Source organism: Heloderma suspectum, chromosome 4 (assembly GCF_057233095.1).
Source record: "Heloderma suspectum isolate Gila_16-S chromosome 4, 16-S_ref, whole genome shotgun sequence".
NCBI lineage: Eukaryota > Metazoa > Chordata > Lepidosauria > Squamata > Helodermatidae > Heloderma > Heloderma suspectum.
The window spans coordinates 233,779,106-233,797,056 of NC_139461.1; the positions used below are offsets into that span (position 1 = coordinate 233,779,106).

At 42.0% G+C, this 17,951-nt stretch overlaps 1 protein-coding gene and 1 pseudogene across 2 annotated transcripts in view; one reads left to right on the forward strand and one right to left on the reverse strand.

The window, feature by feature from the left end:
- Positions 1–17,951, reverse strand: part of MAST2 (microtubule associated serine/threonine kinase 2) — a 249,236-nt gene that overhangs the window by 18,387 nt on the left and 212,898 nt on the right. For both annotated transcript variants that reach the window (XM_084852639.1, XM_084852640.1), the window contains 7 exons: positions 17,186–17,394; positions 14,005–14,143; positions 7,832–7,964; positions 6,942–7,107; positions 5,038–5,139; positions 3,844–3,966; positions 1,134–1,243 (listed from right to left, as the gene is read on the reverse strand). In XM_084852639.1, coding sequence (XP_084708765.1) covers positions 1,134–1,243; positions 3,844–3,966; positions 5,038–5,139; positions 6,942–7,107; positions 7,832–7,964; positions 14,005–14,143; positions 17,186–17,394 — 982 coding nt within the window. The remainder of the gene's footprint in view (positions 1–1,133; positions 1,244–3,843; positions 3,967–5,037; positions 5,140–6,941; positions 7,108–7,831; positions 7,965–14,004; positions 14,144–17,185; positions 17,395–17,951) is intronic.
- Positions 15,656–16,708, forward strand: LOC146348234 (uncharacterized; annotated as a pseudogene).

Genomic DNA, 17,951 nt, shown 5'->3' on the forward strand with positions numbered 1-17,951 from the left:
TCAAAATGCGGTAAGCCAGCTCTGCCACATTTGGGACTCTCTTGCTCATTTTTCTCAGTGGGGTCCTGGATTTCAGGTCCATTATCCTGCCCTGAGAAGCCCCACTGGGACCAAGTCTGTATTACTTCTCACCTTGCTTACTGTGTTTAAGATTGGCAGCTGACTGTTAGTCAGCTTTCCTGCCTGCCCTGCCCTAAACCTTTGGCTCTCAATCCTAGTGCTGGTCAACAATGTACATCTGTTACCCTATATTTCTGGGTAAATTGTTTCAAGTTAATTCAGGATGTGTTTGCAATGTCTAATTCTGACTTAATATTTTATTCTAGAAGTGTGCCTCTGAAGTTACTGATGTTGAGGGATTAAGTCAAATTTTAAAACCCATTTAGAGATTTCAGGAATGTACCATGTGACTTCTAATACTGCTGCCCATCAACATCAATGATGTACTAGTATCTTTCCTGGAAATCCTGACATGAATTCTGTTTTTAATTTGAATCTCCCTTGTGTATAATTCCAGTGAAAGAATACCAGAACCAGTCTTGCTTATAAAGACCACAATGAACACTCAAGACGCGTGTATAATCTCTAACAATTCTTCCTCTGCCCCCAAGTTAATACTGATTAATATTGGCACAGACCCCATTTACAAATGGACAGCTGTTGTAAATGTAAATAACTGGCCTGATTCACACAATCACTGTGGCTTAAACAAACCACCATGGCTTAGCCATGGTGTGTGCTGGGCGCCATTTGCCTAATTACCCACCCGGGCGCAGCTTTTCATGTCATTGGAACCTGGGCAGCATGGCTTGTTGGTGGAGGGAACAACCCTCAAATAATACATGGGCTGTTATTGGGTTATTTGAGGGTTATTTCCCCCTCCAACAAGCCATGCCGTCCAAGTTCAGATGACACTATAAGGCGTGCCTGGGCAGGTAATTAGGCAAATGGCACCTGACACATGCCACGGCTTAAACAAGCCACTGTGGTTTGTTTAAGCCACAGTGATCATGCAAACCAGGTCACTGCCTCCTAAAAATCCTACCTTCAATGCAGGCTATAGATCACACAGTCCTTTGTGCTGTTTGTCAACAACTGAGTTCAAATCCTATTTCTTCAACAACCCCACATACCTTGCTAAACCTTGGTGAACATGATGAAAACTGCCTAATTTCCACATGATCATCGTCATTTGTGTCTTCCTCTTCCTCAGAATCTAAATGCTGATACCGCTCAGTACGAGCTGCAAACAAAAACAGAGATTTAAGAACATCGATTTAAGTCCAAGTATCTACACAGGGATGGAAAAGTTGGTGCTTTCTGCAATTACGAGCAAGTATCCTACATAGGGACCTTCCTGAGATTCATCAATTAAAAACAAAGAAAACAACTGGACTTGGTTCTTAAATAGTAGTCAATTTTCTTCTTCATTCACTTTTTTTGGTCTAGCCATAAGCTACCCAAAGAAAATTAACCACAAAAAGAGTCTCTTAACTTTTAAAAAGCAAACAAAAATATAGGTACTTCTGTCAGGCCACTGTGATTACATAGATAGATAGATAGATAGATAGATAGATAGAATTATTATTGTTTATTGCATTTATATCCCGCCTTTTTCCTCTTGCAAGGAACCCAAGACAGCTTACATTAGCCTCCTCCTCTTCATTTTCCCAACAACAACCCTGTGAGGTAGGTTGGGCTGAGAGTCTGTGACTGGCCCAAAGTCACCCAGTGAGCGGGGACTAGAACCCGGATCTCCTGGCTCCCAGTCCAACACTCTCACCACTACACCACACTGGCTCTCATATTTGGGGGCAGGTGGGGGGGGGAGAAGACAGAGTTTCATCTATAAACATCTTGGATATAGAGATCCAGAAATCCATCATTAATATTAAGTCATATATGTATTCAAATTATTTTGATGCAGTCGAGGCCACTTTTTTGTTATCCCTCTATCACTGTTGGTGAGTAAAAACTCTGTTTTCTGTTTGTTGGATTAATATTCACATTCCTCAAGTAGCAGAGACAAAAATGTACTCAATTCACCCTTGATGATAGAACATTAGAACAGCACTGTGCAGGACATTTTCTATTACACTGTAGCAATCAAGGGTCTAAAAATACAGAGGGCATCTGTTGGAATCAGAGTGACAGCTTCTCTTAGCAGAAAGTCACACGTCTGATTGTTTTCATAGCTATGATGGAACTTAATCATTGTACATAAAGAGCAGTCTACAATTGTCTAGCATGAACAAATCATGTTGAATGGGTCAATTTCTCCATCTATTTTTAAATACTACTATTGCAAATGATGTCTTAAATCCAAGAATATAGTTAAGAGACAACTCATGCAATTATATTATTTGTAGTGTTTGATGTGGATGCTCTGCTGCAGAAACGGATACAGCCAACATTCAGTTACAGTTCTATTGTAGTTGCTAAAATAAATTCTTTCCTTTTTTAATTGGCCTCTAACATCAACTATGTGCTGTACCAAACACAGAAATGACAATTCCTGTTTTGCAAGCTTAACTAGAAAGAAAACATATCTGTAATTGATTTAAGGCTCTTCTTTAGGCTTCCTAAACTAGAAGGTACCTCTAAAATAGCCTCATGACGTTGAAAACGTGCATTTTATTTTACTATGAGAAGCTGATACAGTACAAACACATCTGTACAAGAGAACATTCTTAATCTGTCTTTCCACTCCCCACCACTATTTCTTATTCATTTTCCCCACAACACCAATTTGCCATGCACAAGTTTTTACTTTTAAATCAATCCCAATCAAAAATATTTTCTCTAATTGATACCAAAGCTTGTCAGAACCTATCCGCAAAATACAGAAGAAATGTGTAAATACTTAACGCAGAAGCTCAGACTTGCCTCACACTGTAGTCCTACTTGGGAGTTCAAGTCTCAGGCATTCCCCACTGCATGGGTGAGAGAGCAGAGATGTGCTCACTAGCCCTATCTCTCCATTGCATTCCAGATGGCCCAGCCTCACCAGCCTCACACACTGGGGCTAAAACTCTCCTGCTCTATGCATATAAGCTCCCTGTGTGATTTAGAACCTTGACCGCGCAGGGTTCTAAATTGTGCACGGAGCCTACATGTGTAGAACAGGCTTCCCACTTCAAATGTTCAGCCCAAATGGGTGGAGGAGGGCAGGACCAGGGCCTCAGGAACGTAATGGGGGAAGCGGGGCAGTGAACATGTTCCTATTTCCCCCCTCATCTGAAGGGGAATGCATGAGGCTTGAAAGCCCAAATAGGGTTTATGTTGGGACTCCAGGATTACATATTTTTACAAGGGGTAATGACACAGAAGGGGCTATGTGGGTGACTTCTGAATTATAGATGGTTAAATGGGTTCTGTCTGAAGCCCAAAGTCTGCTCATAGTTCACTATATGAACATTTGAACACTATATGAATGCTATATTTTTGGAAATATAGTTCCAAAATCTATATTAAGGTAATTCCTTTATTAAGCCAACTCAAAGGTCACAAAAAATACACAAGCTTTTCCCCTCATGAACAGGTTTGTGAGCTATTTATGGGTGGAATTTAATGTTGCACAAGCAGACTTCCACTTGTACAAACAGACTTTCTCCTCCCTCCTGCAACTTCCAATCCTCTGGAACAGATTTTGAGGGCAATGGGGGCGGGGGGTTGTCAATATAGGAAGAATCACTCACTGATGGAAGCCATTCCGTCAGCATTATAAGCTAACTGGATTCCACCCTGTGTGCACAACTTAATGCATAAAAGTAAAAACACACACACACAAACCCCCAGCATTCTAAAAATCATTTTCAGTTAACTGTGATCTTAGTTCCTTACTGTCAAAGTAGCTTGTGTCATCTTCTGATTCTAACTGTGGAATAAATTCTGCTTTTTGTCGGAGTAGCCCATTCCAGTCTAAGTCTTTGAAGAACCTGTGCTGTTTCACTTCAAATGCACTGCCTGAAATGACAATGTACCTGAAATGTAAACTACCTGAAATGTAACAATATTATGTTGTAACAAGTACAAGCTAATGGACAAAACATTAATCTCACACCTGGATTTAAATCATAACTCAGCCATAGACAAGTCACAGTTCAGTTTCCTCACAGAAATTATGTGGGCATACAGGAGATACTGTTGCTACTGTCCTGAGTCTTAGGAGTTCGGTCAAGTATAAATCTAAAAATTACTGAGGAATACAAGAGAGAAAGTGTCTTCCTTTTTCTGAGAATCATGAGTAATTAAAACTGTTGGTAGTATTTTTTTATTACATGCTCATTATGTATGAGAGGAGAAAAATCTCCAGGGTTATGTCCTGATTTTAATCACAAATACCTGTGCAAATACTGCAAAGTGCATAAGGCTTTAAGAGCAGTGTCACCTGAAACACAGGAGACATGGATAAAAACACTGGGACTGGTACACTACTGAAGAGTGCAACAGCTTTACTATCAGCCAATTGATCCTTCAAATATGTTTAAACATCAGCTAGCACTAGGACCTGCTAGAACAGAAGTGGAGCTCTTTGGAAGATGCAATGTTGTGATAACTGCAACAAGTTAGGAAACTGTATTAAACCCCTGTTCCCCATATGTACTGACATCTTTCTGGCACAGAAACATTCACAATTTTTATGGCCATTATACCACAGATAGAAAAAACAGTATATCACTGAGAAGGTTAATTATTTATTACACTTATATCCTGTCTTTTTTGCTGCGTACATAATCCTCCTCTCCATTTTATCCTCACAACAACCCTGTGAGGTGGGTTGGGCTGAGAGTTTGTGACTGGCCCAACGTCGACCAGTGAGCTTTCATGGCCGAGTGGGGACTACAACCCAGATCTCCCAACTCCCAGTCCAACACTCTAGCCACTACACCATACTGGCTCTCTACACCACATATATGAAGAATTATATGTTCTTTTTTGCATTTAAGCAGGGTTTGGGTGGTGGTGTGTTGTTGTTGTTTTAATGTACTTATGTTTCAATGTCTCTAGAAACCATTTTTTAAAAACCATTTGTACCTGTTCCTAGTCTTTCCATAGGATTTTGTCGGAGAAGTTTACCAATGAGGTCCTGCGCTTCTGATGGTAAAGCTTCATCTCCTTCTGGCCAGACAATTTCATCTATGGAAATTAGATTGATAGGATTAGATCAGGCAGAGCTCCCATTTCATGGGCTTAATCCAAACTATGAACAGAATTCTGCTCACAGAATGGGGCTTTCTTTCCTCCTCCCACAGCTGCAGCACCGTGTCCCACAAAAGCTATCCCTGAGGGTCAGGAGAACCTCTGAGTGAGGAATGTAACACATGGGGTACACAAGAATGGGGAACTGGTGTAAACGAGGGACACTCTCCTTGCGCAAATCAAAGCATCGTCCACTTTTGTTATTGCCAAGTTGGATCCAAGCCATGGTATTAAATGTACACATTCTCTCTCTCTCTCTCTCTCTCTCTCTCTCAAGCAAACAGTGCAAGAAGAATAAATCTAGCAAAGTTATAGCAAATTATCCATTTTCTAACCAACTGTACTGTTTTCTCTTCCTTGAATGATAAGTTATATTTAGCTGTCAATTGGGTTAATATCTCCTCTCTAATATGATCGTATAATTGGCATCTCCAGCTAGGAAAATTCCATAATTTGAAACATGCACATCTAAGGCTGTGATTTGCAAACCACTCAACCATTAAAACACCCATGCAGGGAGATACAGCTAGGCCATTTCCTTGATGCACATACAGAGGTGTATGTGGGGTGGGGAGTGAGGTAACAGTGTAGCTGCCTCATGTTCTTGCATAAAAGTAGATATGTACCTAAATCTACAACATGTACTAGTGTATACAGTAAGAAAGAAGAGGTGAAAGAGCTGTAAATGGCAGAAAAAGCCCCTGTTAAAGACTAAAACACAGAATTCTGTAAGGATTCTATAGGCCACTATTTAAATGATCTTAAGACACACAATAGACAATAAAGTTATCGTTGCAAGCCTGAATTCTGTTATCCTCCTTAATTTCATTCTTGTTAAATGAATAAAGGTCATCTAAACTAAGTTACAGAACTAACTTCTGTCCTAGGTAAATTGGTGAAAAGCATTTGGGCTAGAATAATTATACTGAAGAACAAGCCTTGCTAAGAAAGAATCAGTATGGGAAAAACCTGCCCCACTAATCTTTTGGAGTTCTGTGAGAACATCAACAAGCACGTAGATGAGGCAATCGGGTAAACGACATATAGCCGGACTTCCAAAAAGCTTTGACGATGTCCCTCACCAAAGGCTCCTGAGTAAACTTAGCACGTTATGAAACAGGAAAGCACAATAGCTAAATAGAACCTCCAAGTTGAGAGGTAGTATGCTTCTGAATACTAGTTCCTGGGTAAACAGCAGGAGTAAGATATTGCCTTTATGTTTGTGGGCTCCCCCAAAACATCTGGCTGGCTACTTCAAAAGAGAATTGATGGACAAGCAGAACTTTAGTCTGTTCCAACAGGACCCTTCTGCTCTACTGATATAGGGTCTGATACAGGCCTGAGTTGCCACTGGCTCAACTGCTCTGACATCACACATGGCCTTGAAAACCTCAAGTCAGATGTTTGACATTTTAGGGTCAAAAGCAAAACCCTCTGATTCCAATTTCCAAAAATCCAATTTATGCCCTTCTCTTATTGATCTTTTATTGATTTAACTGATATATTGTGTTAACTTTTTAATGTTTATTATTTTGTATTTTTGTGGGAAGCTGCCTTGAGAGCTGAAGGACAGTATAGAAATTTTCTAAAGCTAAATAACGAATGGAGCTAAATTAATTAGTGCCAGAGTGTATTTGTTCCAAGTGTCTTTAAATATCTTGAGTGCCGACTAACTGGAGTGCTAGAGCCATTTACCAAATACAGACAACACCTGATGCCTATAAAGGTAGGATACATACCACTGATAACTTGCCCAAATAACTCTTCTGGTGTATCGCCAAAAAAAGGAACACAGCCAACTAGAAACTCATACAAGATTACTCCCATGGCCCACCAGTCCACAGGCTTTCCATAACCTTGGCGCAAGATCACTTCTGGGGCAATGTATTCTGGAGTCCCACACACCTGAACAGGAAATGGAGAGAAAGATGTAGTGCAGAAAAACTTGTATATTTAAAAGCACCATTATTCTCCATAGCTCATGGCATGTAGATGATCTTTCCCAATGGAAACATGCTAGAAAAAAAGATTCAATATTATAAAACCAAAAATCCCAAAGAGCAGGTGATCAGGAGTTATACAAATTACGTGTTTTCCCAGGAAGGATTTGAAGACAAAATTCTGTACTTTTACAGTTGAAGCTCTTTTCACAAAGAAAAGGTATCTGTTAAGACACAGAACTCATATATTCCAGTTTAATTGACACAAAGTTGTCCAACAATGCCATAAGTTTGTCATTAATTATATACTATGAGAATTTATTCTATATATTTTAAATTGTTTTATTGTGTGTTGTTTGGTTTTAATTTTTGTGAACCGCCCAGAGAGCTTCGGCTATTGGGCGGTATAGAAATGAAATAAATAAATAAATAAATATTTAACTTTTGCAAAAATGTCCGAGGACATATGCATGATCAGGATGAGTCTCACTTTGTAGTCCAAATTGAACTGTATCTCTAGTTGCAGTATTTTCAGGAACCTTAAATAAATTTGAAATTTATTGTGCTATTCCTTTTTCTAGTTATCCTTAAAGAACAGTGTGTGTGTGTGTGTGTGTGTGTGTGCGCGCGCGCTGTTATTTGAGTGTTGGATCCAACCCAGAGGTTTCAAAAATGTAACTGCACCTTACCTGCTTATCCAAGAATTCTCTGGCATCTTTCTCGATGTGGCCTTCATACAGGTTGGTTGTCAGGCTCATTAAGCCAATTTTAGAGAGGCCAAAGTCAGTCAGCTTGATGTGGCCCATTGATGTTATGAGAAGACTGTAAAAAGGGGGCACAGATCAGTGTTATAGTGCCATTTATGAAAACTCAAAGAAACTACAATCCTTTTATGTATAAAAGGATTGATGACGTGTTATTACTTTAGTGTCTCACAGAAGATAAGGTCTTATGGGAAACAAAGCTGAAAAGCCAGACAAACTTCAGTGGATATTTAAATGCAGCAAGATTTAAAATGTACATTTATACAAATGTTTAACCTTTGCACACTAGATATCATGAAGCAGATTTTTGAAAAACTGACATCACCACTCAACTGCAGGTATCATGGACTTTGAGAATGAGGGGCTGCTAATTTGTGAATGTATGCTGAAGATTACAGACAGACACCTAGGCACTTGAAAGACCCCACTCCCACACAGCTGATAGGCTTAGGAAACAGAGCTTGCATTGGTGCCAATGAACACATTTTTCTAAGCCTAATTTCCATGTGAGGCTGGTGATTTTCGGGTGAATGGTGAATCCACCCTGCCCTGTGTCCTGCAACCCTCCTAAAAATTGTCTCCCATGGCCATGAGGATTATGAATAAACTTTCCATTGGTGCTAGTGCTAGGTTTTTTTCAAAGACTAATTGCTGTGTGTCTTTGTGTGTGTGTGTTCGGGGGGAGAGGTCATCAGGGAGAAAGAGAACAAAGGAGAAAAGGGGTAGAAGAAAGAAAGAAAGAAAGAAAGAAAGAAAGAAAGAGAGGAAAGGAGTGGTCCTGCCTACCCCTGGTATGTGACAACTGAGATAATGACTGGGTTCACACAACATGATAACCCACTCGGAAGGTTGAGTATGGGTTGCCATTGAACCATGGGTTGTTGTGTTGTCTGAACCGAGCTGCGCTAGCAAACAAACCATGAAGAGAACCCATGGTTTGTTGCTGGGTTGTGAACTGTGGATTTTCGTGATTAACAAACCATAGTTTATGTGGCTGGGTTCAGACAACACAACAACCCATGTTTCAACAACAACCTATGGTTTGAACAACTCACTCAACAACAACCCAACCTTGAGTGTGGGTTATCATGTTGTGTGAACCCAGTAATTATTTCTGAGGGACTGCAGCTCTTGACATAAAAAAAGGTTCTCTACTGCTGCTTTAAAGCAACACGCATCTTAAGACCATTAATGTTGTTGTTGTTCAGTCGTTAAGTTGTGTCCGACTCTTCGTGACGCCATGGACCATAGCACGCCACGCCTTCCTGTCCTCCGCTCTCTCCCGGAGTGTGCTCAAGTTCATATTCATTGCATCGATGATGCTATCTAGCCATCTCATCCTCTACCGTCGCCTTCTCCTTTTGCCTTCAATGTTTCCCAGCATCAGGGATTTTCCAGGGAGTTTTCTCTTCGCATTAGGTGGCCAAAATATTTGAGCTTCAGCTTCAGTATCTGTCCTTCCAATGAGCACTCAGGGTTGATTTCCTTTAGGATGGACTGATTTGACCTCCGTGCAGTCCAGGGGACTCGTAAGAGTCTTCTCCAGCACCACAGTTCGAAAGCATCAATTCTTCGGCACTCAGCCTTCCTTATAGTCCAGCTCTCACAGCCATACATTACTACTGGGAAAACCATAGCTTTGATTATGCCGACCTTTGTCAGCAAGGTGATGTCTCTGCTTCTTACTATGCTGTCTAGGTTTGCCATAGCTTTCCTCCCAAGGAGCAAGCGTCTTTTAATTTCATGGCTACAGTCACCGTCTGCGGTGATCTTGGAGGCCAAGAAAGTAAAATCTGTCACTGCTTCCATTTCTTCCCCTTCTATATGCCAGGAAGTGATAGGGCCAGATGCCATGATCTTTGTTTTTTTAATGTTGAGTTTCAAACCAGCTTTTGCACTCTCCTCTTTCACCCTCAACAAGAGGCTCTTGAGATCCTCTTCGCTTTCTGCCATTAGGGTGGTATCGTCTGCGTATCTGAGGTTGTTGATAATTCTCCTGGCAATCTTAATTCCGACCTGTGATTCATTGAACCCAGCGTTTCTCATGATGTACTCTGCATAGAAGTTAAATAAGCAGGGCGACAATATGCAGCCTTGTCGTACTCCTTTCCCAATTTGGAACCAATCCGTTGTTCCATGTTCGGTTCTCACTGTTGCTTCTTGACCCTCGTACAGGTTTCTCAGGAGACAGGTAAGGTGGTCTGGTACCCCCATCTCTTTCAGAATTTGCCACAGTTTGTTGTGATCCACACAATCAAAGGCTTTAGCATAGTCAATGAAGCAGAAATAGAAGTTTTTCTGGAATTCTCTTGCTCTCTCCATGATCCAGTGAATGTTGGCGATTTGATCTCTAGTTCCTCTGCCTCTTCAAAACCCAGCTTGTACTTCTGGTAGTTCTTGGTTCACATACTGCTGAAGCCTAGCTTGTAGGATTTTGAGCATAACCTTGCTGGCATGTGAAATGAGCACAATTGTACGGCAGTTTGAATGCTCTCTGGCATTGCCCTTCTTTGGAACTGGAATATAAACTGACCTTTTCCAGTCTTGTGGCCACTGTTGAGTGTTCCAAATGTGTTGGCATATTGAGTGCAGCACTTTAATAGCATCATCTTTTAGGATTTTAAATAGCTCAGCTGGAATACTGTCATCTCCACTAGCTTTGTTGTTAGTAATGCTTCCTAAGGCCCATTTGACTTCACTCTCTAGGATGTCCAGCTCAAGTTCAGTGACCACACTGTCATGGCTATCAGGGACATTCAGATCTTTCCTGTATAGTTCTTCTGTGTATTCTTTCCACCTCTTCTTAATCTCATCTGCTTCTGTTAGGTCCCTGCCTTCTTGGTCCTTTATCATGCCTGTCTTTGCACAAAACGTTCCCTTGAGATCTCCGATTTTCTTGAAGAGATCTCTAGTCTTTCCCATTCTGTTGTTTTTCTCGATTGCTTTGCATTGTTCATTTAAGAAGGCCTTCTTGTCTCTCCTTGCTATTCTCTGGAACTCTGCATTCAGTTGGATATATCTTTCCCTTTCTCCCTTGCTTTTCGCTTCCCTTCTTTCCTCAGCTACTTGTAAAGCCTCATCAGACAGCCACTTGGTTTTCTTGCATTTCTTTTTCTTTGGGATGGATTGAGTTGCTGCCTCCTGAACAATGTTACGGACCTCCGTCCATAGTTCCTCAGGCGCTCTGTCTATCAGGTCTAATCCCTGAAATCTATTCCTCACCTCCACTGTATATTCATAAGGGATATGATTTCGGTCATACCTGAATGGCTTAGTGGTTTTCCCTACGTTCTTCAATTTAAGCTGAAATTTTGCAACAAGAAGCTCATGATCTGAGCCACAGTCAGCTCCAGGTCTTGTTTTGACTGACTGTATAGAGCTTCTCCATCTTTGGCTGCAAAGGACATAATCAATCTGATTTCGATATTGACCATCTGGTGATGTCCATGTGTAGAGTGGCCTCTTGTGCTGTTGGAGAAGAGTGTTTGCTATGATCAGCATGTTCTCTTGGCAAAACTCTATTAGCCTTTGTCCTGCTTCATTTTGTACACCAAGGCCATACTTGCCTGTTATCCTGGTGATTTCTTGACTTCCTACTTTAGCATTCCAATCCCCTATGATGAAAAGGACATCTTTTTTTGGTGTTAGTTCTAGAAGGTGTTGTAGGTCTTCATAGATCCAATCAACCTCAGCTTCTTCGGCCTCAGTGGTTGGGGCATAGACTTGAATTACTGTGATGTTGAATGGTTTGCCTTGGATTCGTACTGAGATCATTCTATCATTTTTGAGATTGTACCCCAATACTGCTTTTCCCACCCTTTTGTTGACTATGAGTGCTACTCCATTTCTTCTAAGGGATTCCTGCCCACAGTAGTAGATATAATGGTCACCTGAATTAAATTCGCCCATGCCTGTCCATTTTAGTTCGCTGATTCCCAAGATGTCAATGTTCAATCTTGCCATCTCATGTTTGACCACCTCCAGCTTACCTTGCTTCATTGATCTGACATTCCAGGTTCCTAAACAATATTGTTCTTTACAGCATCGGACTTTCTTTTCACCACCAGACACATCCACAGCTGAGTGTCCTTTCGGCTTTGGCCCAGCCGCTTCACTCTTTCTGGCGCTACTTGGAAATTCCCTCTGCTCTTCCCCAGTAGTATATTGGACACCTTCCGACCTGAGGGGCTCATCTTCCGGCGTCATATCTTTTAGCCTTGTGCTACGTTCCATGGGGTTTTCTTGGCAAGAATACTGGAGTGGGTTGCCATTTCCTTCTCCAGTGGACCACATTTTGTCAGAACTCTCCGCCATGACCTGTCCGTCTTGGATGGCCCTGCACGGCATAGGTTATGGCTTCACTGAGTTACACAAGCCCCTTCACCACAACAAGGCAGTGATCCATGAAGGGGATTCCACAGTTAGTGCAGTTCTAATAATGGAGGTATGTACAGCATCATCCGGTCCAGTTGTTTTCTATGAGTTTCAGGTGCTGAGATACAAGAAGTTTATATCCTAATTACAGAATAAAGGCAGAGAGTTCACTGGACTGATCTGGTCTTCTACGGGCAATGGTCAGGAACCAATGATGTCCATGTGGTCCAGTGGACCACATTTTGTCAGGACTTTCCGCCATGACCTGTTCATCTTGGGTGGCCCTGCACAGCATAGCTTATGGCTTCACTGAGTTACGCAGCCCCTTCGCCACAACAAGGTATTGATCAATGAAGGGGAAGACCATTAATACATACTGGCAAATCAGAAGTCATAATGAAGAGGAAGGCCTTTTCTTGCATCTTAAAACCAAACTGAGCAGAGGCAAACCTCCCCAGGCAGGGAGTTCTACGGAACTGTAGAACTATCCTTTCACCTATAGAAGATACTTCCTTAAGTGAAGAAACACCAACTAGGCCCTCCTCTGCTGATCTTAATATGGGGGCTTTCAGTATTTCCTAGATCGTCTGGACCAACACCACACAGGACTGTAAGACCCAGTTTGCATGATTAAACAACCCACGGCTCCTGCCTACTCCCACTTTGCTAAACAAACTAGGAATGCCCCATTCCTGGGTTGTGCTCCATGATGTTCGAACCTGGAACTCTGGGTTGTTGAGGGAGAAACAACTCATTAAAGTTTGGGCACTTCTTGATGTGAACTGAGTGAATAAGAGAACTATCAGCTAAGGAATATTTGGTTGGGATGCTCTTTATGATGTCAGGATAAATCAAACATTGTATTACCCAAAATGGTTCTCTCAGCCTAGACAGGCCCATGATAAAGCTAAGTATCTGGATAATTTGATTTTCCCAGGGCAAAGGCACATATTTACCAAGTTATGTTTTTATGTGATGCCTTCAGCTGTACTGGTGGGATGCTGTAGCAAGGTGCCCTGGGAGCAGCAGGTATGTCCGAAGTGCCACATCAGATTGAGGATTTTGTGCGTTACCTTTTGAAACGTCCCTTGTTCAGTAGCATCAGAATTAATGTACAGCTGGTATCTTAGGATCTGTTTCAGATGTAGAAGAAGTTATACAGCAGTCTTCCCCAGCCTGGTGCCCTCCAGATGTTTTGGACTATAATTCCCTGGATGGGGGCTGGGGTCCAAAACATCAGCAGGGCACCAGGTTGGAGAAGGCTGTTATAGAGAATGTTTGCATTAGCAGCAAAGACAATCAGAGCAAATTTTGTTGGTATGTAGGGGGAACCTTGGGCCTAGGTCCCACGTTGTACTGTACCTGTTTTTCCCTTTTTCAGTTATTTGTGTTTATGAATGTATACTCCCTTGTCATGGTCTTTGGCTTGTACAATAAAACATTAAACTTCAACTTCAAACTTCTTGCTGTAGAAGGACGAGACTCTTTGCTATATTTGAAATGTAATTCTCACTTTAAATTTAGGGCATCATTGATTTTCAACTCAATTTTATTGAAATAATTGCAGTATGACATCTGTCAAGAAGCAGCTCAATAACAAGAACAAACATTAAAAAAAAATTTGCCCTTGCCGAAGAGAGAAAATGGCACACGTTGTTTGTATAACTATTTTTAGCATGGACAGCTGCAACTACAGGTCCAAACATGAGAAGCTAAAAGCGTACTTGTCAGGCTTTAGGTCACGGTGGACGATGCCATAATTGTGGAGATACTCCAGTGCCAGTACGGTTTCTGCAAAATACATCCTTGCCATATCAACAGGCAAAGCTCCAATATTCTTCAAAAGAGTTGCACAATCTCCTCCTAGGTCACAATGAAAACAGCATACAAAGATGAGACACATTTGTGTTGGTTATCAGGCAGCAGACAATCTGACATATTGAACTTGTTACAGTGCAATCCTTTATGTGTCTACTCAAAAATGTCCCATTGAGTTCCATGGGACCTACTCTCAGATATGTGCATATAGGACTCAACCTTAGACTGTTGCTTTTTAATAATATCTTCCTTTACACTGGGGCTATATTTTGGCCCAATATGCTGCCTCTGGCATAATTTTGGGGGGTAGCCTTGTCCTTCTTGAGGTTTTTCTTAGCAAAAACACACAGAAGTAGAAAAAGGGGCAAAAGAATTGAGAAATGGTAGGGCAATGCTGAAAGAGAGCCAGTTAATCTTGTTTGTATTACATTTGACATTAATAGCCAAATCAATAGCTGAGTATTCCCCAAAAGGGATACTCAGAGTATGCCTTAAAAGAGTTTTCAAAATAGTAATACTACACACACACACACACACACACACAATGGTGAAAGCATAGGGGGTTGATCTGCATTACTCAGCACTAGTGATACCCTAACTAACAAGTGCCCATGAAATGATACAGCTTCACAGCATTACAGTCACAATAGCCATGCTTACTAGGTATAGCTGTGTTCGTTGCCGTAAAAAATAACAAATATCTTGCTCTGCTTTTAAAAAACTGCTCAGGCTTTAGCAAGTCTCCCATGGTAGGGAGCTCTACAGTTAAGGGGCAGCAAATGATAGTCTGCTGTAGCTTTCCTATCCTCGCTTGGCACACAAAGGGCAACCAGAAGAGGAAAATTTTGGTCCATGATGTAGACTGAGGTAGTACACAAGGGTGGGGGGAGGTGGCCATGTTGTGTTCAAACCACAGAGAACTCTGCAAATCAGGATCTTGATCCACCCCAGCCTTCCCCATCCGGATGCCCTCCAGATGTGCTGAACTACAACTTCCATCATCCCTGGCCCATCTATGAAGAGATGGGAGCCCACACTCTGCACTATCTGAAGCTTCTGGATAGTAATGGGACTTGTCGAGTTGGCATCTGATAAAAAGAGCTGCAGCTCTCAAACCAAATGTAGTTAAAAAAAAAGCTCCTGAACACTGGACAATCTGGAATTCCAGAAGCACTACAAGGCTGTAAGCCTGAGAAATAAATAGAGGTTGGTCACTGATATTCAACTAGAACTCTCACTATCTCCACCCCACCCCGACGATCCAGTCACAGTATTTCCCAACCACCATTACACTTCAGTCTTGTCTGGATAGTACTATCGTCATTCACTGCCTTTGAAATCCATAGCTATTTCCCTGTGCAGGAGAATATAGTGCAGGAGTATACAGGGTGTTTCAAAAAGATGGACCCGATTTGAAATCGCTGTATCTCTGCAACCACGAACCGCCCATGAATGAAACTCTTACCACTTGAAAGGATGGGGCATAGAGTTTCAAATAATTACCGCTAGATGCCTCTCTCAGTGCACAAACAGCCCCTAGCCTCAGTCATTCACAAGATGGCAACCCCGCAACACAAGGCGTTTTGCGTTCTGCAGTTCAGCAAGACTGAATCCGCAACTGCGGTGCAGCGTGCGTTTCAACGGCATTTTGGCATTGATCCACCAATGCCAAAGAGCTTTCGTCGTTGGTACCGACAGTTTGAGGAAACAGGCTGCTTATGTAAGGGGAAGAGCACAGAGCGGCCATGCACTTCAGAGGAAAACGTGAGAAGAATTCAAGAGAGTTTTCAGCGTAGCCCGCACAAGTCCACTCATCATGCCAGCCGAGAACTTGCAATCTCTCATACGACTGTCTGGCGTGTGTTAAGGCGACGTTTAATCATGAGGCCATACCAGTTGCAATTGGTACAGGCTCTTCGTGCAGGTGACAAAGGAAAGCGTGTAGAATTTAGTGATGCAATGTTACAGAACATGGAGGACGACAGCTTCTTACTGCATTTGATTTTTAGTGATGAAGCAATGTTTCATCTAAGTGGTACAGTTAACTGTCACAATGTGTGCATATGGGGATTACGGAATCCACACGAAACGATAGAGAATGACAGTAATTCCCCGAAAGTGAATGTGTTTTGTGCCGTTTCTCAAAAAAAGGTTTATGGGCCTTTCTTTTTCGAGGGAAACACAGGTACGGGGCAAACGTATCTCGAAATGCTGCAGAACTGGCTCTTTCCACAACTTAATGAAGATTCCAATGACTTCATTTTTCAGCAAGACGGAGCACCGCCACATTGGCACCTGCAGGTTCGACGTTTTCTAAATGACACACTGCCTCAACATTGGATAGGCCGCACGGGACCCCAAGACTTGGCGCTAGACTCATGGCCCCCAAGATCTCCAGACATTACACCCTGAGACTTTTTCTTGTGGGGATACATCAAAGAACATGTTTTTGTGCCAACACTAGCGACTAATCTGGATGACCTCAAAAACAGAATCACGGCAGCGGTGACTTCAGTGGAAGAAGACACTCTGAGAGGCATTTGGGACGAATTCAACTATCGTCTCGATATTGTCCGTACAGCAGGTGGAGGGCACATAGAGCATTTATAAAATTGTTAGTAAAACTTGATAACTCATTAAACTGTTTGTAACTTTTGCTGTAATTGTAACATGTTGCCATTGTGAAATATCCTACTTTGAAATTGGGTCCATCATTTTGAAACACCCTGTATTACTGGATTCACTTCTCTGTAAATATTCTCCAACTGCTTGTCCTTTCCACATAAACCTCAGTCAGATACCAGTACCTATAGCTTCTACAGCAAATATAGCCAACTATCCCATGATGAACAGGACCATCTGTCCACCCCCACCCCCAGTCGAAATCTTTGTGGGATAATGTGCATTTGTCATACCATCTTCAAGAACAGGGCAAATCCTAGGTTTAAGAGAATACTGGAGGGTACCCTACGGTCCTAAAGGATCGGAAATCAATGTTTTCTACCTCTTTTCATAATGGAACCCATTTTGATCAATGTGCAATATCAGTATTATGACTAGGTAAATCCTGTGGTGGTGAAACAATACCTTCCACATACTCCATGACCATGCACAGGTGCCGCTTGGTTTCAAAGGAGCAGAACATGCTGACAACAAAGGGATTTTCTGCAAAGGTTAGGATGTCTCTCTCCACAAAAGCTTGCTGAATCTGGTTCCTCAAAATGAGATTCTGCTTATTGATCTTCTTCATTGCAAAGCGCTGGCGTGTAGTCCTATGGCGCACTAAGAACACTGCGCTGAGACAACACAAGAAAATTGTGCTATGTTAGAAATGGCATGAGCATATTTTCTAGGAGTACTGAACTCCAGGAGTTTCTCTGAAATTTGACCAGTTCATAAAGCTACCAAAAAGTAAAGAATTAAACACAATGAATAATACATCCTTCTTTGCCTGCTTCTACTGTGATGTAAAGTATATGGATGTGATGTAAAGTATATTTCCCCTTCATGGATCACTGCCTTGTTGTGGCGAAGGGGCTTGCATAACTCAGTGAAGCCATAACCTATGCCGTGCAGGGCCACCCAAGATGGACAGGTCATGGTGGAGAGTTCTGACAAAATGTGGTCCACTGGAGAAGGAAATGGCAACCCACTCCAGTATTCTTGCCAAGAAAACCCCATGGAACGTAGCACAAGGCTAAAAGAGATGACGCCGGAAGATGAGCCCCTCAGGCCGGAAGGTGTCCAATATACTACTGGGGAAGAGCAGAGGGAATTTCCAAGTAGTGCCAGAAAGAGTGAAGTGGCTGGGCCAAAGCCGAAAGGACACTCAGCTGTGGATGTGTCTGGTGGT